Source organism: Haemorhous mexicanus, chromosome 1 (genome assembly GCF_027477595.1).
Source record: "Haemorhous mexicanus isolate bHaeMex1 chromosome 1, bHaeMex1.pri, whole genome shotgun sequence".
Taxonomy (NCBI): Eukaryota; Metazoa; Chordata; class Aves; order Passeriformes; family Fringillidae; genus Haemorhous; species Haemorhous mexicanus.
The window spans coordinates 115044520-115067151 of NC_082341.1; the positions used below are offsets into that span (position 1 = coordinate 115044520).

A 22632-nucleotide genomic window follows, 5' to 3' on the forward strand; every position below is an offset into this window, starting at 1 on the left:
ACTGTTCAAGAAAAGTGGCAGGATGAAACACAAAAAAAGAGATGTTCCTTTGTGCTAGACAGAGAGAAGCACAGAGATAACAGGCAAGCAAAGAAAACATATGCATGCAAAATGGTATTATGGTAAAAGGCAAAGAGAGAAACTTAGATGGGCAGCATAGACTTTACATTGGTTGGTTTTCTTTAATTTGCTCCTGTTGTCTTATTTCCATTACAGATAGCTTTGAGTAATGTTGGCATGAATAAAAAAAACCCAACACAATATATATACAATAATCAGACTTCAGCATTTTAGTAGAAATATAGTAAAGATTACACTAAAGGTAAAAAAAAAAAAAAGGTAAGCAAAATGGTTTGCTTTCTAAAATGATACAAGAATTTGTAGTTCTGAAAATAAAGATGAGATCTAACCAATTCATTAGAATCATAACTTCATAAGGGATTCTGAAACTCACTGGACTGCTGTGAACTGTTTTCAGTACTGCAGCAACTTGTTACAGAAAGTTAAGATCATTCAACTATTGCCAGTACAAAACAATGATGCATAAGGGTTCATAAAGAAAAAAGACAAGCAATAAAAGAATGCTGGGCTAATAAAGTAGAGAGAACTACTGGCTCACTGATTATAAAGTACACAGAAACTACTATTAAATGCCCTTTTCCTTCCTTGTATCATGTAAAAGCTTCCTTTTTACAAACTTTGATGAACACAAACCAACCCTTTAAATCATGGAATTGCAGAAATAATTTTGAAAGATAATCCCACCTGAAATAAGGCTACTGCCCATGCAATATTGGGTCAGCCATGGCTTTGCCTACAGAAGTCTTGAAATCCACCAATGATAGAGATTCTGTAGCCTTTATGAGATCCTCTTCCATGGCTACATCAACATTCTAGAGCAACTGGTTCTCCTCAACTCCAACCTGAACCTCCCAAGCCAGGACTTGTGTCTGCTCCCCATCTGTTTATTGTTTGTGTCTACTGAGAAGAGTCCATTTCTGTCATTCCTTTAGTGCCACTTCAGTTGCTGCAGACCAGTAACTGCTCCGTAGCCTGCTCTTTACCCAGCTCCCTCTCCTCATGGAATACCAGTACTGGATCCCAATCACCTTTATACCTGTCTCCTGGACCAGCTGCAGTTTCTCAACACCCTTCTTGGAATGGGAAAGCCAAAGCTGGACACAATATTCTATGTGGCCTTGTCAGCACTGAGTAAGGGGGGTAATAATTTCCCCAGAGCTGCCATCCATTATCCTTCTAATGTAGCCCAACACCTTTAAAGACATGAGGGAACACTGCTGACTTATATTCAAGCTGGTGTTCATTGGAACTCATCAGTCTTTTGTGGCAGGGCAGTGACTCCTGCCTTGGATTATTCCATCACAGATGCAAATCTTTGCACTTCACGAACCTCATGATGTTTTCACTGGCCCAGTTCCCAAGTTTATCAAAGTCCCAAAGAACTGGTGTTTTCCTATGTGGTGTGCCAGTCACACTCCTTAATCTCATGTCACATGCAAATCTCCTTCTATCATCAGCCAAATCACCAATGAAGATGCCAAACAATGTGACTGAGGCAAGGCTGGCTGTGTATAGTTCCTGGAGCCTTCTTCCTTGCCTTTTTTAAAAGACACATCATGGCATCAAAAGGGATCTCTTCCAACCACCATGATTTTTCAGAGTTGACTGACAGTGGCTCAAATCACAATGATCAACACTTTCAGCACAATTGGGAGAACTTCCTCATGTCTATGGGCACATCTAACTTTCCTAAGCAATTTCTAATCCAAAGCTTTCGTACTGCTGGCTGACCTGCTCCTTCCCAAACCAAGCAGGGACCTGCAGAGGCCTGGGAGAGAGCTCTATTTGTGAAGACCAAAGAAAAAAAAAGAAAATTAAATCAAAAAACTTTGAGTACTTGAGCCTTCTCTGTATCATGTTACTACATTGCCCACTACATCAATGCACATCCATTTTCTCTGTATGTGCACAATATTGGTCACATAAGATTAACGTATGTATTTTTTAACTTTACCCTGCATATTGCTAAACTCTGTGGCAAGCAAGTCCTCAAAAAATGTAGCTCAGTGCAAAAACCCCCACTGGTCCAGTGGTAAAACAGCTGAAAGTATGAACATGTATTTGGCTTCTCTCTCTGAAAGACAATAGAAAAGTGTATTCAAATAACTACTTTTTTTCTTTTTTTTTTTCCTTTGGGAGCATCTTGAATAGATCCATAAATAAAATACCTAAATACACTTACAAACCTGTGGGAATTATGCTACTGAGAAATGATATTTTATAATATCCTTGATAACAGTTTGGAGAACTTGTGTGAAATAAGCTTTTATCTTACCAACAACAATAAAATAAGTAATGCTAATACTACTTCCTAGCAAAGTGCTGGTGTGATTTCTTACTGCTGAATCAGAGAGATATGTCTGAAATATTCCAAAACTGTGCAGAGTTCTATTACGTGTGAAAAATCAGCTTTGAAACTATAAATCAGCTTCAACTATGAAGACAGCAAAAGCAAAAAAAAAAAAAAAGGAAGATGATTTTACTTGGTATTTTCTGCTAGAAAGATTTGACAGGAGAAAACCAGCCACATTCTGTCATATAACCTTCAGCATTTTTATCTTTCAATAAAAATGATAATCATACTGGGGATGAACAGAGAAGCCCAAAAAGACTGAGTTAGAACTTTTATCTAAGTGAATAAGAATCAATTAATGCAAGAAAATTATACTTCATAGTGTTAAAATTAAATATCTCAATTTCTGAGTGATCACAATGACATAAGTTTGTACAAAATGAATTATTACGTAATTTTGTGCAAAAGGAAACAACAAAAAAATTTCTCAGCATTAAAATGAAATGAAATTATACACGACAGCCACTCAGTTATAACAGATTTTTATAGAAATGCCAATATAGATTATGAGATTCCCAGGGAACCTAGAATTCTTCTGTGCAAGAGACTGAACAGAACAACACTTAAAGCTCATTCTATCAGGGTAATATAAAATATGTAACTACAAATTATTATTTCTCAAAGTTAGAATCAAACTGTTTTCCCTCTTAATTAGGATATTTTCTTCTTTAGAGTGAGAGGACAATTACTGTCTCTCTCTCTCTGCTAAGAGAATTTTTCTCCAGCATATTCAGATCCTTTAGCACTTGTAAATCATATTAAAGAAGAAATAGTATAGCAGAAGAGTTGCCTTGACTCAAAACATAGGCAAAATATAGAAAGCAGACTCACTGGGGAGTAGGTAATGATTTCCTTCTGAAAAGAAAAATAATACATTAAGAGGAATTTTGGTTGCATGGTTAAGAACCCAGAAGTCAGTAAATGTCATGGTTAATACCCTAAGCAAAACCCTGCTACTGCCCTCTGGTGCACATGCATCCAGTGACTCTCTAGGTTTCTGACAGAGCATCCTTTGTGTGAGACAACAACATGTATTTTTCAGCAACCTTATTCCTTGTACACAGATATGGTACATTAACACTGAGAGCATCTTGCATGTGAACTATGAACTCTCACGAGTGTAATGTTGTCCAAAAGTTGATGCTTTTTTTTTTTTTTTAATTTCCTAATCTGGGATTATATAATTGGCAAGAAGCTATCAGTGTGTTTTTCTTTTAAACATGAGACATCCTGCTTGACTCACCATGCCTGAAAGCATAACAGGAGGGCTAATTCCAAGTTCCAGAGAACAGATGCATACAGTATGCAGTAGCAAAATTTACTGGTATATAGGACATGCTGTCCTGCAATATTTAATTACTATCCCAGTTTCCTCTGTCATAGCATGGCTTCTGAATTTCCTCACTGACTCTCAGTGAGAGACTTTTGCCATTCCCTTTAGAAGAGCATTCCCCACTTAGTAAGTTCTTCCCCCCCACCCATGATCAGCAGCTAGAAACTCTACTGCAGTACAGTCAACCATATGTCACATACACAGTTTTGGGGAGCTAGATGTTCAGTATTTGTCCAGTCTTATTCAAGGCTATTCAAGAGACAATGCAAACCACTTTGCACAGGCCGCCAGAATAGCTCTTTCACTGATGAGTGGTATCAGAAAAATTATGCAGAATGTATTTCATTTTAATATTCTACATTACAACGGTACTCTGAAAATGCAGTCTATATAAGATTTCTGTTGTAACATCTAAAACTTTTAAAGTACATTTTAACCTTTTAAAGAAAAATCGGTATTCTGAAGAGATCAGCAAGGGATTACTTAATGCATTTCTATCACTCCAGAACTTCACAACTGTTCTTCTAGAGCCAGGTCCTATTAGAACTTCTGGAATTCAGGAGCTTTTTATCATTTTCAGTTTAACAGCTCAGTCATACACTAAGAAACTCAGGAGGACCCAAAGAAAGTACTAGAGATACCTTTTCTCCTTTCTGTTTTGGAACTACCCGTTCTGACTCCTTATCACACTTGTTGCCCAACAGTATTACGTCCACTTCATCACCTGCTTTCTAAAAGAGAACCAGCATTAATAAATGTCAAGTAAGAAAAAAGCAAACAACAAAAACCCTTCACCTTCAGCTCACACTAACCTTCAGCACTCCATTTCCTTGAAAGTAAAGGCTAAATTCTCTCATGACCTTCATTTGTGCAAATATTTTCCACCAGTTACTGGGATTTGGAGGAAAACAGCGAGAATGCAAAGAGCAGAAAAAAGCTTCTTGGAAGTGCCATGTATAATTTCCAACCTCTTTCGTAAGATATAAAGTCTATGGTGCATGGGCACCATCTTCTGATGAATGCTCCAGCTTGAGGCTTTAAAATGACTGGAAATGCCCTGAATTCACAGACACTGCCCTACTAAAAGTAATAGATTCATGGATTAGCATATGACTCTGCTCTGCACCTAGCACTCACAAGTAAAAGGGAAGGAATTTGCTGCACCTGAAAGAGCACTCTGCTGTGCTTCACTTTTGCACACAGACAGTAAAATTACTTTCAAAGTGTTCAAACTCAACATAAAAGTCTGATTATTCCAAGACACTAAGAAGAAGGCAATAGATTTTAATGAAGTAAAATTTTAAAACCTCATTGATTTCAAAAGGAAGAAAAATCTACCTTTTTGACCTTGTCTCTTTCTCTGTACCTCTAATCCACTCACATGCATGATGACTGTGAAATGCACTGGGTTTTTCACATCAGTGTTATTTTAAGATAAGTCATTGTAACTATATGTGACTGGAATAATGACAAGAAAAGGGAATAATTCTGCTACAGCATGTGGAATTGAAAACTGACATTCATTGTGAAAATCACAATATTTAAAACCGCTTTCAGTACTTAAATGGAGGACATTGAGGGTCCTAATGTACAAACAATTGAAGCTACTGTAGTCTGATGCCATGGCTTTTATTCTGGAGGTGCATGCTCTCACAGCTTCCCTGATGACTCAAAACCTGGTCTCAGGCCACAGATTTCTCTACGGGGACTTTGATGGAATCTCTGATCTCTGTCAAATGCTTAACTTTTGTAACTTTGCCATAAGACAAAATCTATCACAACCATACAGAGAAAAACCTCCATTCATTAAAGGATGAAAGAACACTATTTTTAGTCTATTTCTACTTTTACAGCAATTAGAAGACTTCATCAGTAGGCACAATTTAATATTAAGGAACACTATTTCTTTTTTATTAATCCATTCTCCTCTTAGAGTAATCTAGACTTATTTCAGTTTAGTTTACTAAAATGAAGTAAACTTCGTAAGAGTACAAACTAGAGGGCTAAAATAATGAATTATTCTAACCTGGATTAACAGACCAAAACGTTGGCTGTTTCAGAATCCACTGAAGCTTCACTCATTAAGATCAGTGGCTCTCCTACATAAGACCACATATATGAGCCCCAAAATAGGCTAAATAGACAATTAAATCTCATTATGTAATCAACTTTTAATTTGGAAGAATACTGAAGGCTGATGAAGGTTTTATAAGTGACATTTGACTTCACTGTGAAGTTAAAGTCTAGAGGGAAATACTTGCATACTGCATTGACAAACCAACTAAATTCATTCTGTAACCTAATTTCTGTATTAACAGCACAAATTTTTTGCAGTAGGAATGTTCTTTCTAAACAGCTTCAAACAATAACATTTAAATGAGGTTTGAGGTACCAGGCCTTTCAGCAAGTATTTATTAGTACTACCAATCACAAAGCATTTACTTCTGCAAATAACTACTATTTCTACATAAATATAATGTATTAATGTATTTTCACTTTGTCTGGATCCTCCACCAAAGCACTTACAGTTCTCCTTTTTAAAGATGGTATCTTGCAGTTTCATGCATTTACAAAACTGAAGATTGTTAGTCAAAATGATGTCCATTTTAAATTCTGAAAATTGATTATGTATGATGTCTTAAAAAATTAAATCAATACGACTAGGCAGAAGTTTGACCATGTGCTCAGCTGGCATAAAAACTGCATGGGTACACTGATTTCAACTGGCCAAAAATATGGCTTTTCGGGGCTTCCAAAAGCTTGCTGTATATTTTCATGCTCTGTTATTTATAGCTCAGGAATAAGCTTTCCAAATGCAAAATCTATAGCTAAAAAGATGAAGGCTATTTTGCAGTTAAAATCCTATTATGCAAGTCAGCACTGAATAAACTCATAGACTCAGGAAACATTTTCCCCACATATTATGGAAAAGTACTATTAAAAATAATCAATTTCATCAAGGCAGAAATAATTTTTTTCCAGATAAAGTTTTACTCTGGTATCTCAAAAAATGCCAATTCTTGGTTTACTCTCTGTTTTTCTTTGCATTTTAACATTTCAAAGTTCACATTTTACTGAAGGTCAAAATAAATATAATCTGAACCTGGAGAATACCTACACTACTATATTTTGAGAATGAAAACATCATCATTGTATTTTTCTGAAAAAAATGGAGCCAAGAGATTTACTGAGACTGACCAAGTGTTCTCAAGTGTTTGGCACAGCTTGGAGCCAACAGGTTTTGGCAGAAGGGTTTTTCTCCCACTGGGCTCCCAGGCAGCTGGATGTGGCAGCAGCAGGAGCCAGGCTGCTCTAAGCAGTGGCCACGGGAGGGAGCAGCAGCAGAGCCTCCAAATCAGCAGTGCCACATCACACTGGACACTGGACACTCACATCACAGTACCACAGTCTCTGCAGCCCACTACTGACAGGGGCCACCCACCTGTGCCCTTCACCCCACTGCTTAATGTCCACCCAGCCAGGGAAACACACAACCTGACTCTGAGGCTATTAAGAGAAATCAAAAATGCAAAAGCAAAAATATCTTGCTCATTCCTCTTGTATATAATTTGTCTGGGGATTTGGGTGGGGTTTTTTTTCAAATGTTAGAGGTCTTTTTTTTCCTACAGATTTTATTTTCCAGAAGCTCTGGATTTCATGTGAGTATGACAAGAGCAGACACCTTTTCTATGAGAAAACTACACCATATGTGTACTTACAGACTATTGGAAGAAACTACCCCTTCACTTCTTACATGGTGACCTACCACTTAAGACAGACCTACCAAGAATGATCCCAACCTCCCCTGCAGAAAACTCCCCATGATGATTATGAGCTCACCCAGAGTCCTCATACAAAGCTATCTATCCAGGGATACATCTCCCAGAACACCTTGCCCCTTGACCACATCTCCAGGGTGTGGCTGTGAAGGGCTGCTTGATATTGATATTAATTACAGTTTGAAAAGGCAACAGAAGTTTGTCAGTAGGTCCAAAGAGTGAAACTGAGAACCCATCCCTGACGAATAAACTATGGGAATTCTTAAACAGTGTGTATTTGAGGAAGAAATGTAGCTTTTCACATTGGAAGAAGATGCACATGGTCAAACACTGAGATGAAGGTGGAGTTGGAGAAGGCCATTAAAACTGGGAAACTTCTTACTCATTGGACAATGACACTAGAAACCTACCCTTTGTAGTACTGAAGAACAATTTGTTAGAAATAGATTGTCCTCAGAGTCTCTCTGAAAGCATCACATGGGCAGTGTCATATTTGGATCGCCAAACATGTCTCTTCCCACATATTTTCCTAAGTGTTACCTTATGACCTCAATTACAAATGCCTGGTTTCCAGAACTTCAGTGGAAATAAATGACTGCTCAAATTTATTTGTCTACTAGCAAATTTACAATGCACTAGATATAAACCCAGGACTACAGACAAACCAATTTAATAAAATAACAAGAGCAAGAATTTTAAGTTCTAATCAATGCCATAATGACAAACCTATCTATGAACTGGGACAATTCAATCTTTTGACATCAAGCTTTCCCACCTGAGGAAGAAAAACTGAGAAGAGTTTCAAGTCAAACTAATTTGCACTTGTAAAGCAGTTTGCTGTGCTGCTTTTTTTTAAGTATGATGCTGAAATGTCTCCCAAATGCACCAGAGGAACCAAACCAAAAAAGGGCACTATGCAGAAATGAGAGCAACTCAATAATTCATACAGTTCATATCCTGGTTGAGGGATCACTTCTGCAGGTAAGACAAACAGAAAGTTAATGTATTAAAAAAACACTAAACTACTGTCACCAAAACTTGCACAAGAAAAGAAATTATCTTCTCTGTGCAGAAAATTCTGTGATGGCAGACAATTTCCAGCACAGAGATAATTGTTAGCAGCTGGTATTGCCACCTTGATGGCCACATCAGAAGACTAGCACAATTAAAACAAATTCAAGGTATTTAGAAGAAAATTAAGACCTACCTAATGTCAACCATTTTTTGAGACCCAGATGCCATGTGTGAATAATGAAGTGCTTTAGGTTGGCAAGGACTTCTAGAAGTCAGCTTGTCTAGTCCTCCACTCAAAGACAGGCCAACTTCAAAATCAGGTCAGGCTGCTCAAGGCCTTGTTGAATGGAGTCTTAAGTGCCTCCTTTAAGTGATCCTCTCAGGGCACCTATTTGAGAATTTGAACCACTCTATTGTGAGGAACCTTTTGCCAATGTTAGCTGGAATCTTGTTCAAAACATCCTGGAAAAAAATTGTTTTTTGCAAAATTATTTGGTACACAGCTGCTTGTATTTATTTAATTTTCAAAGGCCAAGCTGCATCAGCCTTTCAGAACAGGTGCATACAGTAGCTAAAAGCTATGTCAGCAGGAGGAACACTTTAATAAATTGGACATAACCTGCAATTCTACAAATAAAGAATGGTTGCAGGTTCTAAAGTTATCTTCCTGCAATTATCATGCTCCTAATGAATGCATTACAAATCCAATATCCCTATAGTGGACTTGCCAGTAATGTCCTAAAATATTTATCTGTGCACGAGTATATTTTTCTAGCAAGCTTTTAAAAAGTAGAGTTATGTTACTTAGTTTCCTCTAGTTCTGAATTCAAATATTACAGCAATACATATACGGAAACATATTTGTGTCTTGTATTTCCTTGGACAATAATTCATTTTTAATAGTGAAGCTGCTGTATTCCACACTTAAACTAACTGAAATATAATGAGAACATTACTGGTAATCTGATTGTAATTGCACTGACTGGCCAGTTTTTATAAAATCAATGGGAGTTTTTAAGAATACTAAATTGCTTGGATTGTTATTTTCAGCTGTTGCAAAAATGGCTTAGCACACTGAACAGATTTTTAAAAAACTTTCTGTTTAAAATCTTTATGTGCAAAGAAGCAAAAAATGAGAGCATAATGTAATAACTGAATTGCCTCCAAAATTCCTGTTTGACTGGTTCAGGTGCAAGCTTTACACCTATTAGTCTGGTATTTAGTGAAGTCTGTATTCTCTCTGTTTCTCTTTTAAAAACTTATTTTTTTCTACGCTTGCATATTTTAAATGGTGCTGTAGCAACAGTCACTTTGATTTTGGGTATTTGTAGGGAATTAAATACTGGTTTACATTCACGGACCAAAGCAAGTGCAAGAAATGTCACCGACCTCCAGGAAGTAATTAATTTTCATGAAATGCCCTGTCTTTTAACAGTTATTGCTTAAAAACATTTCTTTTGCAATGAATAGCCCCATACATTTTCACCAAGACACTTCAGAAATTGATATCCCACTAGGACTAAATTAAATTTTTTATTACTATCTAGCTCCATTACAACACTAATTGCTAGTTTTGAGATTGGTACAATCAATCATGCAATTTACATTCCTAGAAATTGTTTTAGATTGAGTATTTTTCCATTTTTTAAACTGTAAACTAACAGGAGTACCTTCAGGGGTTAAGATTTAACAGTCTAAGTATTAATACCTTGAGTACCTTTAAATGAAAGCTTTTAATATGTCACAAACGGAGAGCAGGCTTGCGCAGGTGTCATTTCCTGATTGACTAAATCAGATCTAAACCTGCATGGTGGCCACAGGAGCTACTCTCATCCTCCCCTCCACTCTAGCTATGCAGCCCTGATACCTTCTTGCTGTTTATGGCTGTGCACTGTAGCCCAATGAATCAATCACCGGGTTGATCTAACTGAAGATGACAGGACAATATGACTCCTTTGGAGCCAGTGTGAAGCCAAAACAACATTTTATGTTGAAAGATAGATAGATAGATAGATAGATAGATAGATAGATAGATAGACAGACAGATAGATAGATAGATAGATAGATAGATAGATAGATAGACAGATAGATAGATAGATAGATAGACAGACAGAAATGGATATATGCAGATAATCCACATTTTCAGTTTCAGGTAACAGTAAAACTGCTATCATACTGTTTGCTGAGCTAAATCTATGTTAACCATGAAACTGTATAACCAGTGGCATATCTAGCTGTAACTTTTGTTTGGCCAACAGAAGAAAGGCACATGCTTTTCTTAAAATAAGAAAACAGATGTGTTAGTTTAAAGTTTGTGCAGACAAGCCAGTAAGAATATTGTCTCATCAAATCTCCTTTGTAACACATTACTGAAGTTAGCCTCTGTTACCACTAAGACTTTTAAGATGGCTCTAAGGTCAAAAACAATGATTTACTGGGTTACCAGAGTAATGTTTTTAAAAATGAGATTATGTGCATATAATGTTTTCCTAAGGATATAAGATATCCCACGTATATATTGTTGGATATATGATCATGTGTAATTCATTAATTCAGCTGTATACTGAAGCTGTGAAGAAAGAAAATAATACATTTGATGGTTTTATTTCAAGCCCCCTGTCCCAAGATGAAAAGCCCCCTTTCCCATCCATCCCCACCAAATCACAACAGTATTAAAAATCTTCCTTTAAACTTTACTTGATTTTGATCAATGGAGAGCGCTGTCTTGCTTGTATTCTTACACTAACTTCCACAAGCATACTAACTACAAACTGCTGTGCTACTGCTGAGGGGCAATATCACTGCTCCCTACAGCTTCCTTAGGATGGAAAGTAGAGAGAACAATACTGGTCTTTGTTTGCAGGTATCAAGAGACAGGACACATGGGAGTGGCTCAAAGTTGTGCCAGGGATATTTGGACTGGACATTGGGAAGCACTTTACTGAGCTGGTGGTCAAACACTGGAACAGGCTTCCTAGGGAGATGGACAATTCCTCAAGCCAAATGAAGAGGCATCTGGACAATGCTCTTAATAACATAATTTAACTTTTGGTCAGTGCTTAAGTGGTTGGGCAGCTGGACTAGATGATCATTGAAGGTACCTTACAGCTGAACTTTTCTAGTCTAAAACTGCCTTGCCTCTATCTAATAAAGAAGACATCAAGAGAGACCTACCAAAAAAGACTTGGAATACAGAGTTAGAGTCAGCAGAATGATCTCTCGTCTAAGGGCTTGCCCATGCCTCCGTCCCTTCACACTGTTTCCAGACATTTTTCTTCTGGATTTCCTACTCCTACCTGTTTACCTTACTGCAGCTCCAGTAAGCTTTCTATGAGCCTCTCAAACTCACTAATAGAGCAGAAAAACCACTCAACTTCTGCTGTGTTAGTTTTCTACCACATTAGGAAGTCAGAGTGAAGCACAGAGGGCTCTGACAAGCTCCAGTGGGAACACATACCCTTTCTGGCAGCCATGTGCTGTTGAATCACTTCCTATGTCACATGAAAGCACGTATTTCTGGCTGCAGCACCACGAGCAGCTGAGCTAACCAGCCTCCCACTCCACTTCCTCCCTCTTGAAACCATCCTCTCCAGGAATATGCAGCAAGGACAAAGAGGATATTTAATTCCTTTGATCTTGGGATGAGGTAACTACACTGAAGTAATGAAATTAGGAAAGGGAAATCACCGGCTGTGATACAGAATTTTGATATGGAATCTAATTAAAATCCCAGGATGAGCTCATGCAGACTGATCTATGCATAGCCACACCAGTGACAAGAGCACCATAATGCAGCAGGCACAAAGAGGGATTGGAAGCTATGTTTTAGAAGTACTTCAGAAAACATTCCTCCATCAACATGGGCTTGCCTAAATATAAACCACGTTTCAGTTTCAGATGACAGTAATTCTACTATCATACTGTGTGCTGAGTTAAATGCAAGAAATTTTGCTTAGAAACATACAGGAACAAGAATACCTCTCATGCAGTCATTTAAAATGACACATTAATTATCCTCATTTAGTGATCAATTGCTGACAGATATATTTACCTCATATATGTCATTTATCCAGATTGTTATACTTTGAAAACTCTTCAGATTTGTGATGTCATATACGAGAACAAAGCCTTGTGCACCACGGAAATAGCTGGTACTAAGTGTATGGAACCGCTCCTGGCCAGCAGTATCCCTGAAGGAAATTGTAACATCACACACACACAAACAAACAAACAAAAAAGATATTATCAGACTGCAGAATCTCCAAGAAAGATTACTTTACTTTAAGGAGTATTGTTCAAATTTTAAATTATGTACTCTAACACGAAAGGAAGAAGAAAAAACACAGATGACAGAAAATCTGGGTGCCAGATATAGCAATAAAATTTATTCTGTATAATACAGCCCTACTAGGGAAGCCAAGCCAGTGGCTGAAACCTGAGTAATGTCAAGCTCACCATTCCTTCTTTATATAAATAATTCAGGTGATAAAAAGATAAGATGTCAGATGACATCCCCATATTTTGACAACCTCTGTGTAAACTGTGATACAAACAACAACCTGGTTTAGATGGAAGACAGGTTTTGAGAAAAAGACATAAAATATAAGGACACGCTGGTTCTCACACGTAATGCCAAAACTTGAGGAAACAAACACAAATGGATCTGCTTCAGGAGATGTTGGCTACAAAGTACCATACCTGAAATGTTTCTACACTACTACACCAAGCAAGAGGAACAAATGAGACATGCTCCAAGCTTTGTCCCAGTCCCAGAGACATGACATCACTGGCATTAGTGAAACCTGCTGGGAAATAAAATTAATAAGGAAGGTGCATGCCCAGTGGAAGCAAAGTCAAGTGACATGGAAAGAATACAGATTCTGTTTGCCACCATAGGGAGAAAATCTGTGTGGGGTTGAAGATGACAGAAACACGGGAGACAAAATTTTTTTTCAAATATATGAATGGCAAAAGAGAGTGTAGAAATAATATCAGCTCGTTACAGGATGAGGATGGTCACCTCACCTAGAGGGACATGGACAAGCAGAGGTGTTCCATGCATTCTTTGTCTTCAACACAGGTGACAGACTAAGGGGGTCTCAGGGCCCTGAGCTGGAGGACCATGACTGTGTGAATGATCAACACCCCGTAGACCCTGAAATTGTGTGGGATCTGCTGGAGAAGCAGATCCACACAGCCATGAGGCCTGATGAGATTCATCTGAGAATTCTCAAAAAGCTGGCTGATGTCATCACAAAGCCTCTCTTGGTTTTTAAGCAGTCTTGGGAGTCTGGAGAGGTCCCAGCTGACTGGAAGCAGGGTAAAGCTATCACAGTTTTCAAGAAGGGCAAGACCCTGGAAACTACAGGCCTGTCAGTCTCACTTCAGTGCCCAGTAAAATAATGAAAAATATTATTCTGGGAGATAAACATGGACGACAACACAGTCATTGGTCACAGCACAGCAGGCCAAAGCCCTGCTTGTTGAACCTGGCTTCCTTCTATAAAATGTTAATCCACTCAGCTGATCTAGGAAAGCCAATAGATATGATCTCAGTGAACTTCAGCGAAATTTTGGTGCTGTCTCTCACAGTACCCTCCAGACCAAATGTCCAGCACCCAGCTGGATAACCATGCTCAGTGATGGGTGAGCAGCTGGCTCACAGGTCAGGCACAAAGGGTTACAGTGAATGGGGTGACATCAGGCTGGGGTCTGGTCACCAGTGGGGTTCTGCAGGGCTCCATCCTCAGCCCAGCTCTCTTCAACATCTTCATTAACCACTGGGGTGCAGGATTCAAAGGGACACCAAGTAAGTTTGCCAAAGATACTAAATTGGGAGAAGCTGTTGACTCCCTCCAGAGCAGAGAGGCCCTGCAGAGAGACCTCGACAAATGGGAGGACTGGGCAATCACCAACTGCACAAAGTTTAACAAGGGCAAGTGCTGGATTCTGCACCTGGGGTGGGGCAATCCTGGCTCTGTGTACAGACTGGGGAATGACTTGCTGGAAGGCAGGGCTGCAGAAAGGGACCTGGGGGTCCTGGTCACTGGCAATCTGAACATGAGCCAGCAGTGCCCTGGCAGCCAAGAGGGCCAAGCATGTCCTGGGCTGCATCAGACACAGCAGCACCAGCAAGGCACGGGAGGGGATTGTCCCACTCTGCTGTGCACTGGGGCAGCCTCACCTCAAGTGCTAGGGGCAGTTTTGGATACCACAATATAAAAAAGGCATTAAGCTCTTAGAGAGTATCCAAACAATGGCCATGATAGTAGGGGAAGCCATACAAGGAGTGTCTGAGGTCATTTGGTTTGTTCAGCCTGGAAGAGACTGTAGGGAGACACTGCAGTCCGATTTCCTCACAAGGGGAAGCAGAGGGGCAGGTGCCGATCTCTTCACTCTCATGACCAGCGACAGGACTTGAGGACATGGCCTGAAGCTGAGTCATGGGCAGGTAGGCTGGCTATCAGGAAAAGGTTTTTCACCCAGAGAAAAACTTTTGTCACCCATTGACCGTGACAAAAGTTCAATAAGCACTTGAATAATGTTCTCAGGCACATGGTATGACTCTTGGTGTCCTGTGCAAGGCCAGAAATCAGACTCAATGATCTTGATGGGTCCCTTCCATATTCAATGGATTCAGCATATTCAATTAATATTCATATTCATTCCAGCATAGTCAATGATTCTGTGAATTATGCCTTAAGAAAACTATAAACAAGCCCCTATTACTTTTGCATTAAAGCCTGTCAGGAAATAAGTGCAGATCCGATACTGGTCATATAATTAATATACAGATTTACTCCTTGACAAGTTAAATACTGGTATATAGAGATAATCTTCAGTACTAGATGCCTGGAGAGCCAGGTGTCAGAAGCCCTACACAGCCTTTAGGAAAATTTCAAAAACAAAAATAGTGTACGTTCCCAAAGATTCTTCTTATCAAAAGGAATTTCTCTTGGTTACCCTTTTGAACATACATGTGATGGGTAATGAAATGTAACATCTTCTTGCTTTGTCACTTTCCACAATGTTCCTATACAACTAAATGCACTTTACTTGGATCATAGATCTGCACTTGTTTGTACGCTGCAAGTTTTATTGCTAATGAAACCTGGTGACAGCCTTCTTTTTAACGTACGTTACTTGTTGCAAAAAAATATACTCTCCCAGGCTAAATTAAAATTTTTAAATTTTCTAGTAGGAGCACCTGCACACTATGAAGACACACAATTCAAAGTAGATGAGATTTTTCATGTCATAATGCAATTTAGTTGGCTTTTTTTTGTGATACTAATTAAAACTTACCATATTTGAAGTTTCACTCTTGTATCATTAAACATTACTGTCTTTACTTTAAAATCAATGCCTAGAAGAAAAAAGGAAAATCTGTAACATTTCACATAATAACATGGATTCCCTTTTGAAGACTGTTTCTCAGCTCTAGTTATCATGCAATTTCAGACAGAAAGTAAAAAGGAACAATACCATAGAAAGAATAACTAGCCAACCGCATACATTCAAAATGGAAGTTTTAAAAGGAAATTATTCACTGAGTGCCAATACATTGCACAAATACAATACAAAGCAATGCCAATACCAAGAAAAGAAAGGGCAGGTCGAAGCAAAGGTGAAGATACTCTGAAACTACAAGTATTACCATGGATTGGCAAGGGACATGACAGTAGTTTCATGGCCTATGCACAGCAGTACATTGCACAAATACACTGGTGATTTTCAAGAGCATGGCAGCTATGAGTAGGAAGGTAAAAATGCTTACAAATCAGCTGTCACATGTGCAACACAATTTTTCTGTCCTTACTTTCAAATCCCTAAAAAAAGATATCCAGGTGTACATGAGCAGAAATAGGATTTGCCTGTACACATTAAGTGTAAAGACAAACATACATAGGATTTAATTCAAAATGAAGAGGACTGGCTCTACAGCCTAAATCAGATCCACAAAGCCAATGCTAAAAGCAAGCATTAACACTTAAAATCAATGCAGAATGTTGTCTCTACGTACACTACGGATCCTTCCTCAAAGGTATTTTCCTTAAGATTTATAGTGTTTTCTTTTATTGAATTGTCAAATTAGTACTCCAGATGTGTTAGATGATACCTAGACTTATGAGCTGTTGAAGTTCCAGTTCTAAAATTAGAATCTGCTAGCTATCAGCTGCTATCTTAGAGTGACATATTTTTGCAGAGTAAAGCATTGTTTCCCCTATTACTTCATTGCTGAAGTTTGAAATACCATTTGATAATTTCCATGATTGCTTTTGTCCCCCACTGCAAAACAATTAGGCTCTTTTTGTCAATTATAGTAAATGAAGTTAAGGCAACATTGTGACAGCTGACCATACTGTATGGGCAAAATCCCATAAGATCAAACTATAGCTACTAAAATGACAGTGTCTTTTCACCAGTAGTAATGTCATTTGAAGGAACCAAACAGACTGAAAAAATCACACAAATTTTAAGTTAATACCACTGTACTGATTTCCGTAAGAATGTGCAAGCCAAATTACTTTATCAAAGGAAAGCACCCATGGCAGCAAACCAAAAATGCAGAGGAAATGCTCCCTTCCTTTGTACTGACAGATGTATTATGCACAAAATTTTGACAAGTACACTCTCACATGCATGCACTCACATGCACTTTCAATGCTATTACCATTTTTTTGTGTGTATGTGGTAAGGGAGTTGAGGTGGATTTTAAAAATTATTATGATAATCATGTCCTTCCCTTGATGAATTTTCATTTTTTCACTGAAGCTTCAATGAAAAGGAAAGATGAAATAATGTAATTGGTATTGGTAATTAGTATTACACAAAGCTTCCTTGATGGAATTAATATTGTCAGAAGGAAATGTGATTTAAGTAAAATTTGCTCATGTAAGGTGAAATTCCAATGTGATGGAAAACATTTGCTCCAGAAATTCACATGGTTTTGTTTAATTATCTGTATAATTCTCTACAATTGATGTTGAAGCCGTTGAGAGGTACAGAGTATACACTGGGAGGCTGGAATGTCACTTACAAATGGTGCATTGGGAACACAGCAAAAAATTATATTCCAGACAGGGATTACCAGAACTATAAGGAAAAGTTCTTAGTTGACATACATTTTAATAATAAATTGCTATAAGCTTTTAAAAAAAAAATTGAAAAAAGGGAAGCAGAATGCTGAATCAGACTAAAACTTAATCTAAATTAAAATCAGGCATATTGACTTCTTAAGTCAACTTCAAAATTTATTGACCTAAAAGGTCAATGAATGTTAGTGAAAAACAAAAGTCAATATGTTCTGCATGCATGAATTGTTCATGTCTTTATATGAAATTTCCAGCAAACTTAGCAAATTCGAAAGACAGAAAAGGAAAATGAGATACACAATGCCCAAGACAGCTCACGGATTTCAGATGCTTTTAAGGCCTACCTGGTATACAACCTGATCAACATAACAAACCAAGCATTGATTACAGCTCCTGAGATAAATGTTATTGGAATGCAACAGCATGTACTTGCTTCTTTTAAGCTGTCAAATACAACCAAGAAGGAAGATGCTGGGTGCAAGCTCCAATTCTGGTTGTTATTTCCAACTTTTATAGCCATGAAAATTTATTTTCTTTATATTCCAAAGAGTAAATAATGCCCATATTAGGACTGAGGCACCTTAAAGACAATTAAGTCTAAAAAGCATAGAAATAGCCAGCCACAGGGTAATTTAGCTGTGAAATGCCCCTCTCTTCCCTCCCTCTGGCCAACTGTAGAAGTCTTCTTCAAAGAGGTTGTTTGCAGCTGGCCTGGAAAAATTACAGCACACTTTTCACCCAGAGTTAGTGGGTTCTTGACAGAAAATGCTCAAAAACGTATGTCTATCCAAAGAAAATGCAAGTTTGAGTAGCTTAGCAGGACACAACAGTGAAAGTATGGACAAAGGGTGGTGAATGCCCCTGTTTAGGTTCTACTCAGCCCACTGCCTGTCACACAGCATCTTCAACTCCAGGAACAGGGAAGCAGTTCCTAGCAGCCTAGCAGCTCCTGTGCCCAAACTGGGCAAGTGCCCAGTGAGATGTGGTGGGTTGAGCTTCCAGTTACTCCTAACCCATATTTAACCCCTCCTAGTTGCTGGCACATTACTTGGATCAGATTCTTTTCTGAATATGTCAAGCAATGTCTCAAGCAGAGAGGTGTCTGAGCTGCCAAAAGTACTGATGATTCCTGGTTTGCTGAGAAAAGCAACTAATGGGATAAAATGGTTTGTTAAGAAAACAAGAGTGACAAAAATATCCAGTTTTGTTAAAAAAATATAAGATGTGAATTGCTACTGGTGTTCTTGACACAGGACACATTTACCTTCAATACGGTTCATTTTTGTTGATTACTTTATTCCCTTCTAAAGTAAATATCAGGGAATCTACACAGACTTTTTAATCCTAATGTGGAAGTTGTACCACTTTCAACTATAACAGATTTGGGAGGACTCAGCTCTGCAGAAATGTTTCTCACAGAAAACACATGTTCTGAAGGACCACAGTGACCATAATACAGCAAAATAACCTCACAGCCTGTGAGATCACAGTTCTGTTCACTGGTATACAAGAAGGTTCTTCTGTTCATAAACCTCTATGACTTCATATGCAAAACCATTGTTTAAACAAAAACATTTATTCTTTATAATCTATTCATAATACAAGGCATCCACCTTATGATGTGTGTAAGTTTAATTAGAAAACTATAACTGCTGATAATTTATGTAATTGAAGAGGAGGAAGGGCACCCAACCTTGAGTATTTAAGTGCTGCATTAAAAGCTTTCAATGAAAATTTATGGTGGATGTATTTTTTGCATTTTCTCATAGAATACATAATTTTAGAAAACTACTACCAGAGCCTACTACAAAATGCTTTTCTGGCTTTTTCCCGCTGCAATAACACTAGGATCTCTCCTAATAACACAAATCTGTGATTCATGATGACATAGAAACGAGACTTTCGACATTTTAACTTGTGTGCCTATGACCCTCTGTCACCAAGGAAGGTGATGGCACGTGATTTTGTCAGGGAACTCAGGAAGCTGCAAGACGGCACAGTCGGGATAATGTTCCCTCTACTCAAATCACCATTTCAATTGGACAGGTAAAGTGAAAAATCACCTGACAGCAGATGAGCATTTAATAGGCTGTACAACAGAAAGTGATCATTTGGCTGAGTTTGTATGAAACAGGCATCCAAATAAAAACAATTATTTGTTCCAATGGTTATCAACAGTGAGGAAGGAGACATCACAAACTGAGAAAACACTTGTGTCTTCTTCCTTTACATCGCTAGGAGCCACAATATTTAGGGCATCCTCTCCATTCCGGCTGTCTCCATGAAGAATGAACTTTCTACTTCCAACACTACTCTTTTGGAAGACATCACTCATAATCCCATCTGTTTTCCAAGTTCAAGCTCTAAAACACATGGTTAAATGGAATTAAATGGAACACAGTATTTCAGAAATAACTGTAAAAACACATTCAGATAATAAATACCATGTCTGGAGTATTCATTTATATTCAGATAAGCATTTTTTAAGAAATGTTTTTAAATATCTCAATAATAGGTGTCACTAATGAAACTAAAGAGATTAATCTTAGTCCATAAAATGTCACAAAAACTATTATCTTCATTATTCCTTGAAATAGTTCAAGTCACAACTTGGGAAATTCTAAATATCACCACCATATAAAAGTTTTTTGAGTCTGCAGTGGACTGAATCAGGAGTAAAAGAAATTATGTCTGACCTCATGGTCAGGAATCTCAATGTAAACCACATCAACAAAGCTGTTATTTATTTTTATAGCCATTCTTTGGGGTTTCTTGCTAAGCCTGGCAACAAGTTGCCTATTATTAGGATCAATTTCCTAACTTGACAGTTGTGTTCTTCCTTTTTGTCTGCTGATTTCAGAAACTGCTTTGTAAGAAAGGGCAAGAAAATAAAAAGTAGTTAAAGTTCAGCCACTCTTATGTGGGCAGGTCAAGTCATCTTGTGTACGTTAAGTATTCTCTGGACAAACTACTGCCACAGCTACTGTCTGGTGTTTAATTCCTCTATGCCAACTCCTCCAGGATTGAAAGATGTGTAAATGAACCATGCATATTCCAAATGCAGGAATTCACCATTTCCTGGCATAATTTAGTTTTCTCTTCAAAATCAAATCAAATCAAATCAAATCAAATAAAAAGCATTCTTACACACAACCCTTAAAAATTAAAATTTCCCAATGAGGATTTGGGAAAATGTCCACAGCAAATCAAACCACTGTGCTCACATAACACATCTTCACGCTGAAGACAAGGATTTCAGCATGTGGACAGTCATCATGCCATTCCCCATGGCACTGTGAGCCTGGGAATGCCATGGCAGTGGGGAGCTCACCATCACCCACCAGCTGCAGTGTGCCAGGACAGAACTGACATGGTCTGGCAGAGTTAATGATTTCCATCATAGCTACAGCTCTGCTTTAATCATCACGCACACTGTTAACTACAGCAGAAGACATCCGTAAACTATTAAATTATACACACAAAGTTAAAGCCCTTTCTAGCTGATGAAATGGGCTTTTTACTGACATCTGACAGCTCTCTGGCGTTGATAACCTGAAAGGAGGCTGTAGCCAGGTGGGGATGGGTCTCTTCTTTCACGCTACAAGTGACAGAACAAAAGAAATTAGCCTCAAGCTGTGCCAGGGAAGGCTCAGGTTGGACATTAGAAAGAGTATCTTTCCAGAAAGTGTGGTTCAACATTGGCATGGGCTGCCCAGGGAGATGGTGGAGTCACCCCTGGAGGTGTTTAAGACCGGACAAGGCACTCAGTGAATGGTCTGTTTGACATGGCAGTGTTTGGTCACAGGTTGGACTCGATGATCTCAGAGGTCATTTCCAGCCTAGCAAATCTAGGGCTCTGCTTTGTTTTCTCCGCACCTGCACCGACGTACAGCAGCAGGGCCTCAGTGGGCAGTAAGAAACCGTGAGACACAAGTTTTCACAAGTTTACACCAGGAGCAGGCTCCCAAAGCTCAGACGAGCAGCAAGGACAGTGTAACAAGCCAGCACTTTGCAGTGGCTCTGGAGCCAGTGTGACACATGTCCTGACACCCCGGCAAAGGTTTAAGGCGCTGGACGCGGCTGCAGACCCGCAGAGCTCAGCGCAGGCAGGTTTGACACCTCACAGCTGACAGCGCCGGTCTGGCCGTGTGCGAGCCGCGGGCACCGGCAGGGGAGGGCGAGGGGAGGCAGCGAGGCGGGCGGGGCGCACAGAGCCGGCGGGCACTCACCGATCGTGGCCATGTACGAAGTGGCGGGAGAGCCGGCGGGAGGCGAGCCGGGCTCCGTGTACCTGCGCACGATGGAGGTCTTTCCCACGCAGGACTCTCCGGCCATCACGATTTTCACCAGCAGCGGCCGCGGCTCTCCGGCCGGCCCCAGCCCCGCCATGGCGGGCGCCGAGTGCCGGCCGGGCCGGGCCGCGCCGGGGCGGGGCGGGAGCGGGCCCGGAGCCTCCTCAGCGCCAGCCACTGCCCCGAGCCCGCGTTATGAAATTATGCAAAGATACACTTTTTTTTTTTTTTTTTAAGAAGTTTCATCACCAAGGAGGAAGCGGGAACTTTCACAACCCTCATGACGCTCCCCCCGTGAAGTACAGAAATAAACAGTCTGGTTTCACATTGCTTCCTAGCGTTAGGTCAGAGGCAGAGGAAACAGGTTGTAAGAATTTCCTCTTTTTCATTTTTAATTTATTGTCATCTGACAGTCAAAGTGACCTGTAACACACATACACACAGAAAACCCAAACTAAAAAAACCTGTATCAACAGTGTAGGTTTGCTGCACGTGTGTCTGGATGGTTTTTTAGCAGGATCCCACATTGTCCAGATTCTAAAGCCATGGCCATTTGCCAGCATGCACACAGAACTCATCCAGTGTCATAAATTTAGGAACAGGATATATTTGATCGAAAAGTGCTAATGTACGTTTGCAAATATTTGTATCTACCTAGGCCTGCAATGACTTCCCATGGGATTTC

At 39.1% G+C, this 22632-nt stretch overlaps 1 protein-coding gene across 4 annotated transcripts in view; it reads right to left on the reverse strand.

Annotated features, from left to right (window-relative positions):
* LOC132334165 (ras-related protein Rab-10-like) overlaps positions 1-22097 on the reverse strand; it is a 32077-nt gene extending 9980 nt beyond the window's left edge. For 2 of the 4 annotated variants that reach the window (XM_059860028.1, XM_059860037.1), the window contains exons 1-4: positions 21885-22096; positions 15866-15926; positions 12612-12750; positions 4409-4498 (exon numbers count right to left, since the gene is read on the reverse strand). In XM_059860028.1, coding sequence (XP_059716011.1) covers positions 4409-4498; positions 12612-12750; positions 15866-15926; positions 21885-22044 — 450 coding nt within the window. In that variant the 5' untranslated portion in view covers positions 22045-22096. Of the gene's footprint in view, positions 1-4408; positions 4499-12611; positions 12751-15865; positions 15927-21884 lie in introns of all 4 variants that reach the window. The other 2 variants (XM_059860019.1, XM_059860010.1) reach the window with 2 other exon arrangements.
* Between the last annotated feature and the right edge of the window lie 535 nt (positions 22098-22632).